Source organism: Protopterus annectens, chromosome 6.part1 (genome assembly GCF_019279795.1).
Source record: "Protopterus annectens isolate FY-2018-M chromosome 6.part1, PAN1.0, whole genome shotgun sequence".
Classification (NCBI taxonomy): Eukaryota; Metazoa; Chordata; order Ceratodontiformes; family Protopteridae; genus Protopterus; species Protopterus annectens.
The window spans coordinates 272,058,311-272,072,707 of record NC_056738.1 but is presented as its reverse complement, the minus strand read 5'-3'; the positions used below and the strand labels follow the sequence as shown (position 1 = coordinate 272,072,707).

General features: G+C 38.0%; 1 protein-coding gene across 1 annotated transcript in view; it reads left to right on the top strand.

The window, feature by feature from the left end:
* The window catches only part of LOC122805507 (transient receptor potential cation channel subfamily M member 2-like), a 914,064-nt gene that overhangs the window by 662,862 nt on the left and 236,805 nt on the right, over nt 1-14,397 (top strand). Inside the window, exon 21 of the mRNA XM_044075701.1 lies at nt 7,349-7,520. Coding sequence (XP_043931636.1) covers nt 7,349-7,520 — 172 coding nt within the window. The remainder of the gene's footprint in view (nt 1-7,348; nt 7,521-14,397) is intronic.

Genomic DNA, 14,397 nt, shown 5'->3' with positions numbered 1-14,397 from the left:
TAAAGGATGTTCACCTGAGAAAGCCAAAATTCTGTCTGCCAAGCCTGATGAGAGTTTTGTTTTCATAGTTATCAGGTCAGGTATAATATGTTCCTTGCTTTGCAAATCAGATTTGTCATGCTAATGGGCCTATAGGTACTCTGGTCAGTGGTGGGGCCACCCTTAGGGAGTAGCATTACTATTGTTGTGTGCTATAGCTTGGGGACAAAGCACAGGTTAAAGTGTTTGAGAAGTGGCCCTGCCAGGGCTTGTTTACTGCTATCTATTAAACTGCCTTGTGTATTATTGAGTCCTATGCATAGCTTACAACTGTTCAGATTTTCAAGAATGTCCAGAATTTTGTTCCTCATAACAGTTGTGTTTTTGGCAAATAATTTGAGTACTGAAGTCACTTAATAATGACAGACATTTGAAGTTTAAGTCTTCATATCCTGCAGAAACTGCATTCTAAATCAAAATCTGTTACTCTAGCAACTTTTGGCCTGTCTAACACCATTATTTTTAGCTTTGCACACAATTTTTGTGCTAGGAGGTTGAGAGGTATGGTCCTGTGGATGAAGTATTTTTGGTATTGGAAAGCACCTTTAATACATGTTCCTTAGTGAGTATGGTAAGTTTGAGAACTTCAGCGATAAGTGGAGTTTGAATAGTTGTTTCCTGAGTAAAATTTGCATTGAGTTTATTAGTATGTTGGTAATACCTACTGGGTCTGAGTAGGTGGTGCCATTTTGAATAAATGCAGAGTGCTGATAGGTATTGTTTCTTTATTTCCTAACATAGCTAAAGAAGGATTTGCAGCTGTCCTTAGCTTCAGATGCTGATCTAAATTTATGGGCTGCTTTGGTAGACTTGATTGTATTTTTCAATTTTTAGTTAAGGTCCTGATATTATCCTTGACAGATCTTTTAATTGGCTGAATGCTTTAAGGAGTTTTTTTTTTAATTTTATTTTAGTGATTATTTATGTTGATGGACCACCTGGGGGGGGGGGTCTGTTTTTAATTTTCCCATTATATATAGATCTGGTTGAGACTGCTAATTCTGTACATTTATCTTAGTAGGCATAGAACCTTTTGTTGAAGCTGCCTGATGTAGCAGTGGCCAAGGGAATGCTGGTATTAGTGAATTTTGAAACTCTATTATAGCATTTGATGAGATTGGTATGTTTACAATTCTTGAATTCTGAGGTATTAGTTTCCGGAGGTTTATAGAGTTTGAAGCTAAAAGCCACTAGCTTATGATCTGACCTATCTGGGAAAAGAGATGCTAGGGCAACAATGCATGATGATGCTATATTTGTAATGAGCAGGTCAGGAATATTATCTCCTCTAGTGAGTTTTTAAACAATCTGATGCAAGAGAGCCTTTGTTTATTGTATCTTAAAACTTCTGGGCATATCCTGCACATTGGTAGTATAGGCACTCCAGTTTATAGAGGGTTAGTATCTTTGTCTGTAACATCAGTCAACTGTTCATTGGATTTACAGCTTTCATGCCTGCACTGCTTGGTCGAGGGGAATGGTGATCAAAGGTGATTGCAATATCACTGGAATACCGGATTGGGGAATATGCCCTTTACCATGCATTGTGCAATCTTTGTCTGGGAATCTCTCTCTCTCTACATACACACACACACACACACACACACACACACACATATATATATATATATATATATATATATATATATATATATATATATATATATATATACATACACATACATGTGTGTATTTATGTGTGTGGGTGTAGCAGGGGGGTGTGGAGATCTTGTTGCCCTACAAAAATGTAATTTGTTTAATATTTATTCTTCAAGGTTATGCCTTAGAGTATAAGCATTGTACAGTTAATCTTTTTAGATCAGTTTTTTGTCAATGTTATATTAGTATATTTTCTGTGAAGTAGAGCAACTTACATAGTTCTGTATATATCTATATTTATGTGTGTGTGTGTGTGTGTGTGTGTGTGTGTGTGTGTGTGTGTGTGTGTGTGTGTGTGTATATTTATGCTGGTAGGTTTTGGCTTTATTTGCTTGGAAGGATCCACAAAACCTTAGAAAGAAAAAGTAAAAAGTCCTGGACATTCAGAAGACATATAGCTGAAACACTTGATGTCCTTAAGGGGTTATTTGCATATATCCCATGAGCCTCTATTGCAGCAGGTTTGCAGGTATCACACATTGAAAACTCTAGCTTGACTAGTTTTTTCTTGTATTGTATGTATGTATGTATATATGTATATATATATATATATATATATATATACACACACACACACACACACTATGTGTATATATATTTATGCAACTATCTCCATATATATATATATATATATATATACACACACACACACACACACACACACACACACACACACACACACACACACACACACACACACACACACACACACACACACACACACACACACACACACACACACACACACACACATATCTATAGAAAAAAAATATATACATATATATATATATATATATATATATATATATATATACACACACACATATATGTATGTATCATTTTCTGTTTGTTCTCTCTCCACATGTGGCCATCAGGTATTTCCTTCCAGTTATTTTAGCCCATGTACTCCTCTTGTGTCAATTACTGTGCCAAGATCACTGTGTCCCATTTATTTTCCTTAAATGTGAATATCAAGTGCTGCAAATGTATTGAAAAGTGAATTTGCTAAACTGCATCTACATTGGAAATGCAGTTCAGCGAACTGTTGATGGTGAGATCGCAGCACAGTGAAGATTGGAAAATCTACCCTTTCCACGCTTTAGTGCGATCTTGGAGTTGATATATATAATTAGCGGAGGGCGCAACCCCCCAAAAGAGCACATTCGCTGAACTGCATTTCTGATGTAGATGCAGTTCGGCTAATTCACTTTTCGATTACATAATATAAACCCATGTGTAATATGCATTGCATTAAGCTGTCACTAGCCTCTATGGGTGACATAAAATTACAGACACCTCACTCCCTTGATGTAAATGCCTCCTTTGCCAGCTCTAGTGGAATAGAGGGATAGAGCCCTGACTATGACCCAGGCAACCCAAGTTCACGTACTGACACAAGTATCTCCTGGAGCTGGTGGGTAAACAGAGGAAGAGGATCAGTGACTTCCTTGAGAATGGCTGCAGACACATACCAGAAGTGAAGGGTTGCTGTGGAGAATAATGTCAATTGAGAGTTTAGTTTTACTCACAAACAGCAGATAGTATGAGGCTTCCAAGTGAACAAGTTTATAGATCTGTACTAGCTAAGTAGTTTCTCTTGGTATGAACCTGGGTCTGAGCAGGGGACAATCATCTCAATAGCAACAACTTGAGTGATTTTGTATTAAACAGCAGATAAATACCCCTGTCTTTTTTTAGAAGCCACTGATGCCTGAAGAGAACTAAGAGTGATGCTTTTGGAAAAGTTCTAGTGAAATTAAATTTGGCCAGGTGGCCTTAGAGTGATGTCGTATACCATTCTTACCAAATACATTCAAACTGAATACCAGAATATTCCTATTATAATGATTCCATATGCCATGAACCTGATAAATCTACGAATGGTATGGTATGTCCCAAAATGCTATATGACTTTTGGACGCACCGCTTTCTAGGTGGAGTTTTATGGTAATAAAGAGCTAAAGAGAGAGAATATGGTATGTGAAGTGATGAACTGCTTCCACTGCCTTCCAGCCATCAGCTTTTTCTTGGCAACTCAACTAATTTGTTCTCATTACTGGGGAGAGGGTCACCCAGGAAGGGCCATCACTGAGTCAGGCATCAGGAATGGTTTGCATTTTTTTTTGTCTTATGTCCCCTGGGCACATTTAATTCTTGAGAGAAAGGGCATGCCAACAAACAGTCCTGCCCTCCTACCTCAAGCATGGGTGGTGGTATCTGAGGTCCCCATAAGAGAAATTCTGTCACTTTATGCACCAAGTCCTGTACCCAAAATGTACCTTTCTGAGAGGTGAGTTGTGCAGGCCCCTTTACTACACTCTCTGTTACTATCTGTCTCTTCTAGTGTCAGGGTTGCTAATCAAATCCCGGTTGCCTTGGTCATAGTTGCCTGGCAACTGTTTCATGAATGTTTCCTGTAGAAGGTCATTGTGATTGGTGAATGGCAGAGTCTCAGAAAAGCGTCGACAATTGCAAGCTTTGTTTTGGAAAATTTTTCTCCATGTTAATGTGAGGTGACTTTACTGAAGTTACTGCATATGTCTCCCCATGTGACATGTGGTAGCTTAGAGGCATATAAAAACACAAGGTCATCTGCATACCTGGCAGCCTGTATGCCATTGAAACAATAGACTGAGTTGTTGATACAAATTTAGAATAAAGCATCTTAAGTACCATATGCTGAGATTTAAGAAGCAGTGTGCCTTGTCAGATTCTTAAGAGTAAAATTCCTGACAATGAGGCTTCTAACAAACTAATAGACCATATTGACTTCAAAAGCAAGACTGTGTGATGTGACCAGAAGTCAAGAGTTCTGTTACTAAGTGCATATCAGTATTTTTCAGTATGGTATCAGTAAGACATAGCATTGCAGTAATTGTACTTTAATCTAACCAGCTCTGTTGGCAATGAGGAAATTAAGCCATGACTGTAACCCATGTGACCTAAGTACAAATAGTCCCTTGGGTGCCTGCTTTAGCAGGTATTGGTGGAAGGAAGGAAGGACTGAAGTCTCTTTGGCTTCTCACCTCTGTGTGGGATGAGGGAATAGGGTGCATATCCAGCCACTTGTTTCAGCTGGAGAGTTCCCAGTGGAGACCAGAGACCCAGTGGGAGTGCTGTCTTCAAGGGGTCAGAGCTGCCTTGATGAGTTACATAACTCATGAAAAAGAGTGACACGCCCTTACTGAAACACATTGTATGCTGAACCCTGGGATGGCTACTGGCATGTATATAGAGGTTAGGATATTAAAGCTACAAAATCTCCTGGGGTTCCTATTAGCAGAGTGAAAGACTGTAATCGCGAATATGAAAAGAGTGACACATATTGCATGAAATACAGAAACGCTGAACGTCCAAAACAGTGAAAACTGAAATGTTGAAGTGCAATGGTTGGCCCGTCTGCGGTATAGCTCCATAAGGTAAGTGTGCGATAGATAGGACTTTAAGGTTAGGATGTGAGTTAAGGTAAGTTAATAGATAGGTAATGTATGTAAGATTTAGTGTAGTGTTAGAAGTAGGGTTTTATTTAGCTGTATGTATGTATGTGTATTATTTATTTGTTTTGGGTGTATGTCTGTAGGGAAAGTGTGCAGTAGTTACGGACCTTAGGGTTAGGGAGGGGTTAGGGATAGTGCATATATAATTGTGTATGTGGGGTTTAGTGTAGTGTTGGAAGTAGGGTTTTGTTAAATGTATGTATGTGTATTATTTATTTTTTTGGGTGTATGTCTGCAGGGGACGTGTGTGGTAGTTACGGACTTTAGGGTTAGGGAGGGGTTAAGGATAGTGCATAGTTAGTTGTGTATGTGGGGTTTAGTGTAGGGTTAGAAGTAGGGTTTTGGTGCTTTACTTTAGGTTAGAAGTAGGGTTTGGTTAGTGTATGTATGTGGTTTATTTATTTTGTTTGGGTAGGTAGTATGTAGTGGGTGGTGCGGTTGGCCGACTATGACAGTTTGTTATTTTATTTTTTGCTGTTTAATGCATTCAGGATTTTTGCGGTTCGCGTTATAGGTGTCAGCGTTTAGGTATTCGCTTAAAGGGTTTTTCACTTTGCTAATATAGACCCAATCTCCTGACCTCAGATGTATTACAGCTTCACTCTCTGCTGCTTGGCTTTTACTTTCCATTGGACTGAACTGCTGTCTATATGAACAAAGAGACAGGTGCCTTATGGTCACCAAAGAAGGGAGCCAAAAACTTGTAAAATGATCAGCCTTAAACCATGCTGAATACTGAAAAGTAATCAGTTCCTAAGTATATGCTCAATCATGCACAAGTTGTTTGTCCAGGGACATTGTTTTTCTCAATGTATTGGAGAATACAGAGAGTAGATATATGAGATGAATATTGTTGAGTTTTGAGGGGGTTACCACTTTTTGTTATAGGCTCAGCTGGTTTGTGTTTTTGTTTTTTGGTTGCTCCATGACTCCTTACCATCTGGCACGTTTCCATGATCTGAGCCTCATTTTTCTCTTAAGAATAAGATCTGATTATGGCATGGTCATCACCCAGGAAATAACCTGGATTTTCTTGTGCACCTATACCATCCCCTGTACATGCAACATGTAATGGGTACAGTATAGGGTATCACCCACTTCCATGAGTGCCTTAGTCCTTCAGGCAGCATTGCTATCTCATCTTCAGCAGACAACCACTGCTATGTCCCTGGTTTCCACCAGACTAGCATTACTGAGATCTTTACTTTGTGATTTGCTTCTCAACCTCTGCCCTGAGAGAGATCAGCAGGCAGTCCCTCTTGACTTCTGTCCTTCTCCTTCTGCCTGCTTCAGCACCTGGGCCACTACCTCATCCTGGGTCATATGGGTTGCAGTCTGGGCTCCATTCTGCTACATCACAGAGTCCTGATTTAAGGTCATGGGTAGGTGATAGCAGCTGCTCATGGGATGACAATGGGAACTGGCTGTAACTTATATGTGTGAATGGAAATGGGAAACAGATGTCCCAAGACATATTCCCAGTTATATGTGTGAATGGTAATGGTAAACAGATGTGCCAAGACATATTCCCAGCTATATGTGTGAATGGAAATGGTAAACAGATGTCCCAAGACATATTCCCAGTTATATGTGTGAATGGAAATGGTAAACAGATGTCCCAAGACATATTCCCAGTTATATGTGTAAATGGAAATGGTAAACAGATGTCCCAAGACATATTCCCAGCTATATGTGTGAATGGAAATGATAAACAGATGTCCCAAGACATATTCCCAGTTATATGTGTGAATGGAAATGGTAAACAGATGTCCCAAGACATATTCCCAGTTATATGTGTGAATGGAAATGGTAAACAGATGTCCCAAGACATATTCCCAGGAAGTGTGGTCAGTCATATCAGTTTCTTCATTCTCACAGAATGGGATGCTTAACAAAGTTTCAGCACTTGCATAGTCTTTACTGTGCTAACACAGAATGTGTTTCTGTATGATAACTTTGCAATTATAGCATGTAAATATCATTCTTGCTTTCAGAGCAGTTCAATTTGTTCATAGTTGCATCCTAGTTGTACCATATATAGTGATCGAATAAGGCCAGGTATCAGTGAGACACAAGTTTTGTGAGCACAATTTATCTTACATGTAATTTATTTATTGGTGTCATCCGTTTCTTCATTTTGTTCTTTCTTTTAGATGAAGGACATAATTTTCTTCTTGTTTTTGATGGCTGTTTGGGTTCTTGCGTACGGCGTTTCAAAGCAAGCTATCATGATGCATAATGAAAACCGTCTGGACTGGATATTTCGTGGAGTAGTTTATCAACCTTACCTGATGATATTTGGTGATATTCCAGAAGATATAAAGAGTATGTAGATAATTCCATTTATTATTTATATTGCATGTACATTCTAGCTTGACGATATTGAGACCTTTTGCAATTCTTTTGCTCTGCAGTGAGCAGAGCAGACCCAAACCAAGCTTAATGAAAAATGTGTGTAGAGGTCTTTTTGGTCTTTGTTCCTGTTGTCCTGTAATCTGGCATTTTTTAAATAATGACAAATCATAATAATCATAAACATGTATGAATAACTCATGAGTTACATGCCTAAGACCCAAGACCTAAAGTGTGATCACCAAAGGCATAATTAAGTACCCATTTATTGTATTCTATTTCTGCAATTAATTTGAGTATTTTTACAGTTTTAAATTAAATGGGATAAAATCAATAAAATGGCCATCTAGTCCATGTTGTTAAGAGACAATATAATATAAATGACTGTAACTTATTTTTGAGATGGTTATGTTTACTATAGCTGGGGCTTATGCATGCAGCAGCTTAGGCTTATCAACATTGCTGGATAGAATCAATATATTATCTGAATAAGACACAAAGTAAAAATTTAGAGACATAAATCTGACATCCTTATAAGATCTAGATAGTGCTGAAGCTTTTTAAATTATTTATCAGGACTTAGATATCATTCAATTGCCCATTTCAGCACAGCACTGTCTATTTAGTCCCCACAGCTGATTGTCTGCATGTAGGTGGTCTAAAATAATGCACCAGTTTTCAATACTGATGATTACAAATGCGTTAAGAAACCATTATTATATCACAGCAATATTACTACTTAAACATGCCAATAATTTCTAGAATCATTTTATCATATAGGGGATGTGCTCTGGGAGACACATGTTGAGTTATATGAAAATGGATCCAGTATATTACAGATGGGGGTAAAAACATTCTGTTCACACTGTTCCAACATTTTGTGAATTGCTGAGTAACAATGAGAAGACCAGTTTTTCCACACTGATTTCTTTTGAAAAGACAATAATATCAGTCTCATAGTTCTGGAATTATTCTTCTGTTAGGATATTGGATTACATTTTTATTTTGTCTCCTTTCTGTCATACTGACAGCCATCCCAGTGGCACACATCCTTCACTGGGTCTGCCAGCACTCCAATCCCATCCACTGTCCTCATCAATGTTTAATTTCAAGCTGGAACAATCTAGGAGTTTAAGGCATTCAGAGCGGAGGTGATGTCTGTCTTCAATCCAAGACTTTTTTTTTTATTTTATGACACGCCAAAACTCCTCCCCTACCTAGGTTTGCTGACCTCATCCAAGGGCTACTGCCCTCATTAGACCACCATACCTCTCTTTACGAAGCATCTTTGGTGAACACCCTCCCTCCTTTCTGGTATGGATCCACTCATTCCTCCCTATTAGCTGCTCAGACGCCCGAGACAATAACTGAAGCCAGGTCACCTGGACTGTATCCTTCCATGCTATGGCATTGGCTATTGATCTAGATAAACTTAGTCATGTTTTAACTAGAGTATTGAGTCATTACAATATTGCACAATGTCATAGTGGCCATAAATGGGGCAGTCAAACTGACAGCACCTCAAACAGACATAAACTACTCTCCTACCATCTTCAACAGTCATGTCTGACTGTTGCAGATCTTATCTCACACAGTCCATCAATCTGCATGATGTCCTCCTTTCCTCTTACCTGCTTTCTGTTTCTCTCAGATTTCCTTCACCATATCATCTCTGCTTTCCTGCATAAGTAGCCAACCACTGTCATGTTTTCTTTCACCTTCTCTGTAATTGGAGCTACTTTGGCTTCTGCTGTGATGTCATCATTTATTCATCTTCTCCACTGTGTGCATCCTACCACCCATCTCAGAAACTTCATCTCCTCCACCTCTAACTTCTTCAACTGTTCCTCCTTCAGTGCCTAGGTTTCTGTACCACACAGAAGTACTGTTTACTTTTTTCATCTTCCTTAGTATTATGTCACACACTACCCTGACACTCTGTGCCAGTTGGTTATAGCCCCTCTGATCTTAGTTCTGACCTTCTCATTAAGAATTCCCTTCTCCTCAACTACCCCTCAGACACTTGAAGGTGTTAACCTGCTCCATTATTTATTTTTTATTTTATTTATTTTATATTTGTTGACCGGGTTTGTCTGACTGGGCTACAAATACCCATTTTCAGCAGAGGCCTGAGGAGAAAAGCTCCAACAGAAAATAGAAATTGTACATATTGACTACATATAGAAATACATTCATCAGTACCACAGATTACTGCATTACAGTGCCACACATTACATTCATCAGTACCACACATTATTGCATTACAGTGTCATACATTAAACTGTGGCAAGTGAAATACATAGAAATACATTCATCAGAGGGATACATTCATAATTACATATTATATACATAATAGTGCAACAGTTACATAGCTGAAATATTTTACTAGTTATGTTTGTACAGTGATGTACCAAGAGGAGAAGATAAAGTATTAAGTTTGTTTATTGAAGGGAAGGAAGAGAGGAGAGAAGAGAAGTAGAAAGTTATAGGGGAGTGTTTACGGGGGATAATTACATTGGCAAGTCCATTTTTCATGAATTTATTTTTTGTAGCGGTTTTGATGGTAGGCTATTCCAGGCCTTGGAAGGGTTAAAGCTATAGACTAGGTGACCCATTTTGGTCCTTGGCTTGTAGATTTTTAGTAGGCCTTTTTCAGAACTGCGGAGTAATCTGGTGGGTAGGTAATGAGAAATTAGAGATGAGATAGATGGACAGAAAGAGGGTTTGTAGAGAATAGAATGAATAATCTGAAACTGATTATACTAAAGCAGGTTAGGTAATTCTAGCCAATTTAGTTCTTTTAGTGAGAGACAGTGATGGTACTTGCAAGAATTTTGGGCAGCAAATCTGGAAATCCTGTTATAAGTTGTTTCTAACTTGTTTAGTATTCCAGTGTTGAGGCTGGTGAGAATTTGGGAGCTACAAAGTAAAGTGGATAAGAGGTAAGCATTTGAAAGGGTTAGTTTTACTGTTTTGGTAAGATATTTTTTGTTTCTATAAAGGAGACCTATCCTGAGATGTGTTTTTTGGATACAATTATTGATGTGTAAATCAAAGGTTAGTCTATCATCAATAGTAACACCTAAGAGTTTTGCACTGGTGTCCACCTGTATTTGAGTATTATTTTGCGACAGTATGGAGAAGGAAGACTTTATGTGGTTAAGGTTTTTAGGGAGAAAGAGTAGTAATTGGGTTTTCTTTGGATTAGGGATAAGTTGGTTTTCAGACAGCCAGTTTTCTACAGAGTTAAGACAGGACTGTGTGTGATTTTAGTTGAGATAGTGATTCAGCAATAGTGATAAGCATATAATCATCTGTGTATTGTATCAGTGAGGATCCAGGACAGGAAGAGTAGAGAAGGTTGGTAAAGATGTTAAAAAGAAGTGGCCCAAGAATGGAACCTTGTGGACCACCCGTTTTAACAGGAAGAAGAGGGGAGAAAGCTGAGAGTCATTTGACTGATTGGAGACTATCAGAGATAGCTGTTAAACCATGATATGGTGGATGGAGAGAAGTGTAAGTTTGCTAGTTTAAGGAGAAGTTTATGAGAGACTGTGTCAAAGGCTTTATTGAGGTCAATGAAGAGACAGGAAATAAGTTTGTTACTGTCTCTAGCTAGTGATACAGATTTTAAGAAAGACAGGAGAGCTGTTGTAGTGCTATGCATGGGACTACTTCCCTTTTATCTTAATGTTCAGCTTCTTCTGATTTCTCCCATTTGCTGCTATGACAGCTGTCTTGTCTGTATTCAGTTTCATCCCATGTGCCTTCAGTTTTGCATTGCATTCTTTATTATTTTCTGAAGTTCCTGTTCAAAGTCTGTTTTTAGTGCCAGATCATCTGCTTATAACAGTTTTGTTAATCAGTCCCCTCTGACCTTTTCGCTAATGTATTCCAACATCAATATGGATAGCAGTGAGCTGAGAGATGAGCCCTGATACACACCCACTCCAAACGAGAACCACTTTCTGAGTCTGAACACTGTTTGCACTTGTGTCATTCAGTCTTTGAACATAGTCTGCACTAATTCTACCAATGTTTCCAGGACTTCATACTATTGCAGGACTGCCCAAATCAGCTTTCTTGGGACATGTCATATGGTTTCTCCACATCTAGGATTACCCAGTTGACCTCTTCCTTCATACCTCTCAACCTCTTAGAGCAAGAAATATGGACAAAGTCATAAATAATGAGGGCGGAAATGCCCAAAAATAGGGACAGGTTTTAAATATCACTCTTTCAAGCTTAGAAAGTTGATAGAATAACAAGATTTGTATTAGCATGGATTTTCTGAAGGGTATGAAGTCTGAAACTCAAATGTCTATCATTTTCTGACTTCAATTCTAAGTGATTTTCTAGTGATTTGCCAGAAACTCATTTTTATGAGAACCAGGCTAAAAATATGAGGCAAAAATATGGACATTCTGTGAAAATCTGGACAGTTGAGAGGTATGCTCTTTCTTCATATGTAGCTTCTTATCCACTGTCTGTTTATCTTACTGCAAACATCAGATTGGCTGCGCAGTATCCTGATCTGAATCTGAACTGCCCATCTCTCCATTTTGCTTTCTACTACTCTGCATATTAATTTATCAGTCATCCTCTACAGCACTTTCGTGCAGTGTGACAGGAGTTTGATATTTCTGTACTACCCACAGGTGTGAATATCCCCGTTGTTCTTACACACTGGTACTAGTATGCTAATGTGAACAGTTTTAGTAGATAATGTTGTGTCCCAAAAAATAGTGTGGGACATTGAAGAAATGTGTGTGAAGTAAGCCTCAGGTTTAACCTTTCCCAGAACCCAAATTCTGTGTGATGCTTAAAACAGCTTAAAAGATTTAAGAAGAAGCCAGGACTACTTCATTCAGTAATAGTACTGGCCCAGATTGGCCCAAATGTTTATACAAGCAAGATAACCATTTCACTTGCAAGTAAGTCTCACAAACGTTCAAGCATCAGAAGAGCTGTCAAGGAAGATATGTGATTACAATGAAAACATTACTGGATTTTTAAATTAGGAATTCAAATATCATGTCGACTTAATGAGCTGAAATATCTAAAAACCAAACTTAGTTACAAAATGAATGATAAAATGCATGGTTATGGCTCATCTTTAGAAAAAGTATGGCAACATTAAATGTAATAAGCAGCTAAGAAACCTGTAAATTTGAAATATACAATAGTGAGTCTTCCAAAGCATGCATCCTCAACTTTTATTCTGTAGAGCATTCTGCCAGGGTATAAACTCCATTTTAAGTGGCACATTGATTCATGTAAGTGTACAGAAGTCTTACAGCAAAAATGTAAGGCATAAAGATTCTACATACATTTTTTATATTTAACCAAGGCCTAAATAATAAAACAGATGCAGCAATGTGCACTTGGATAACCAAGTTCGAGAATCTTCTTTCCCCGTTCCATTTTAATTCAACAACAGGATACCAGAATATGTGTGAAAGCTTCGAGAAAAGATGTAAAACACATTGATCTTAGGTCTCTGATTTCCTGCCATAAAGATAGCTGCAACCAAAATGTATCACTTATGTCTGTAAAGCTACCTGACTGAAGCTACATTCAGTTATTTCAAAAGAAACCCAAGCAACTCCACCATTTATTGAAAGATCAAATACCCATCTACAGTCTGTTTCCTTGCATAGTTCCCCTAGCCCAGGTTTCTAGACAGTCATTCACAGGTAGCTTACCAACCATACTCAGTATATCCTTCTGTCAACACGCATTTCACACGATCAAGATTCCATGTGGTTCTCATCAATGTAACTAGCATAATACTAAGAATTATGGGTGTTGATTCTCACACTGGGAGAGTCTTCTTAGAATTTTTTTTTATTTGTGTCACAAAATGCTATACTAAAAGTTGCTAAATCAGAAGGTGGCTGCCAGGTCCATATAATGGTCATTACACTTTGTCCATGAACCTTCATTAAGGGTAAAATGGTATAACAAGACTCATTCTAGATTATCTTTACAAATACAATCTCATAAAAAAATTTATAAGTGAGGCAAAATATGAAAAGCCAGAAAGTGGAAAATGTATAATCTATACAACCACTCATACATATACACACACGTGCATGGAGTATAACATAACACAACGATATACATAATTATCCATAGAATATCTTAATGACTATAGTACCCTCTATCCTCTTTATAACATGCAACATCCATATGTTATACAACTCGACCATATTATGAATGGAAACTTTAATCCTAACCGCATCCCAAATGGAAGCCACAGCAAAAGCAAATGCTATGGTCTTAACCTTAATGCAGACACCTGCTTTGATCCTAAAGACATTGGCATAAACAAGTACTAAGTACTAAAGCACTCACATTCAACCAATTCATTATTACATTAACACAAATCAAATGCTTATTCAACAGCATTCACATTAATAAGATTAAGCTAAAAGAATCAAATTGCTGCCAGGCAAAATGTGAAAGATGTGAAAATGTAACATGACATTTTGTATTTATCTATAACTAACATTAAAAAAAATGTAAGGAGACATTGATTATCTAGGAAGCATGTTGTCTCATTGAATGTAATTTCAGCAAACACAAAAAGACCAAGTGCTGTTCACCAAAATGACTTTCGCCAACAGCAGCGTTTACTTTTCTCTCCACTGTTGGGCAACCTCAAAGTTGATATACATAAGTCTGGGGGGGGGGGGTGCAGGAAACATTGCTTGCTCTGCAAAATAGTTTAGTTGTATGTCGAAGGTAGTTTGGGTGAATGGTTAGCCATTATATAGACATTGTTAATCTATTATGTGACATGGCCATCCCACAGGCAACGACTGGAGCTTTCTTGTGCAGCTCTCCA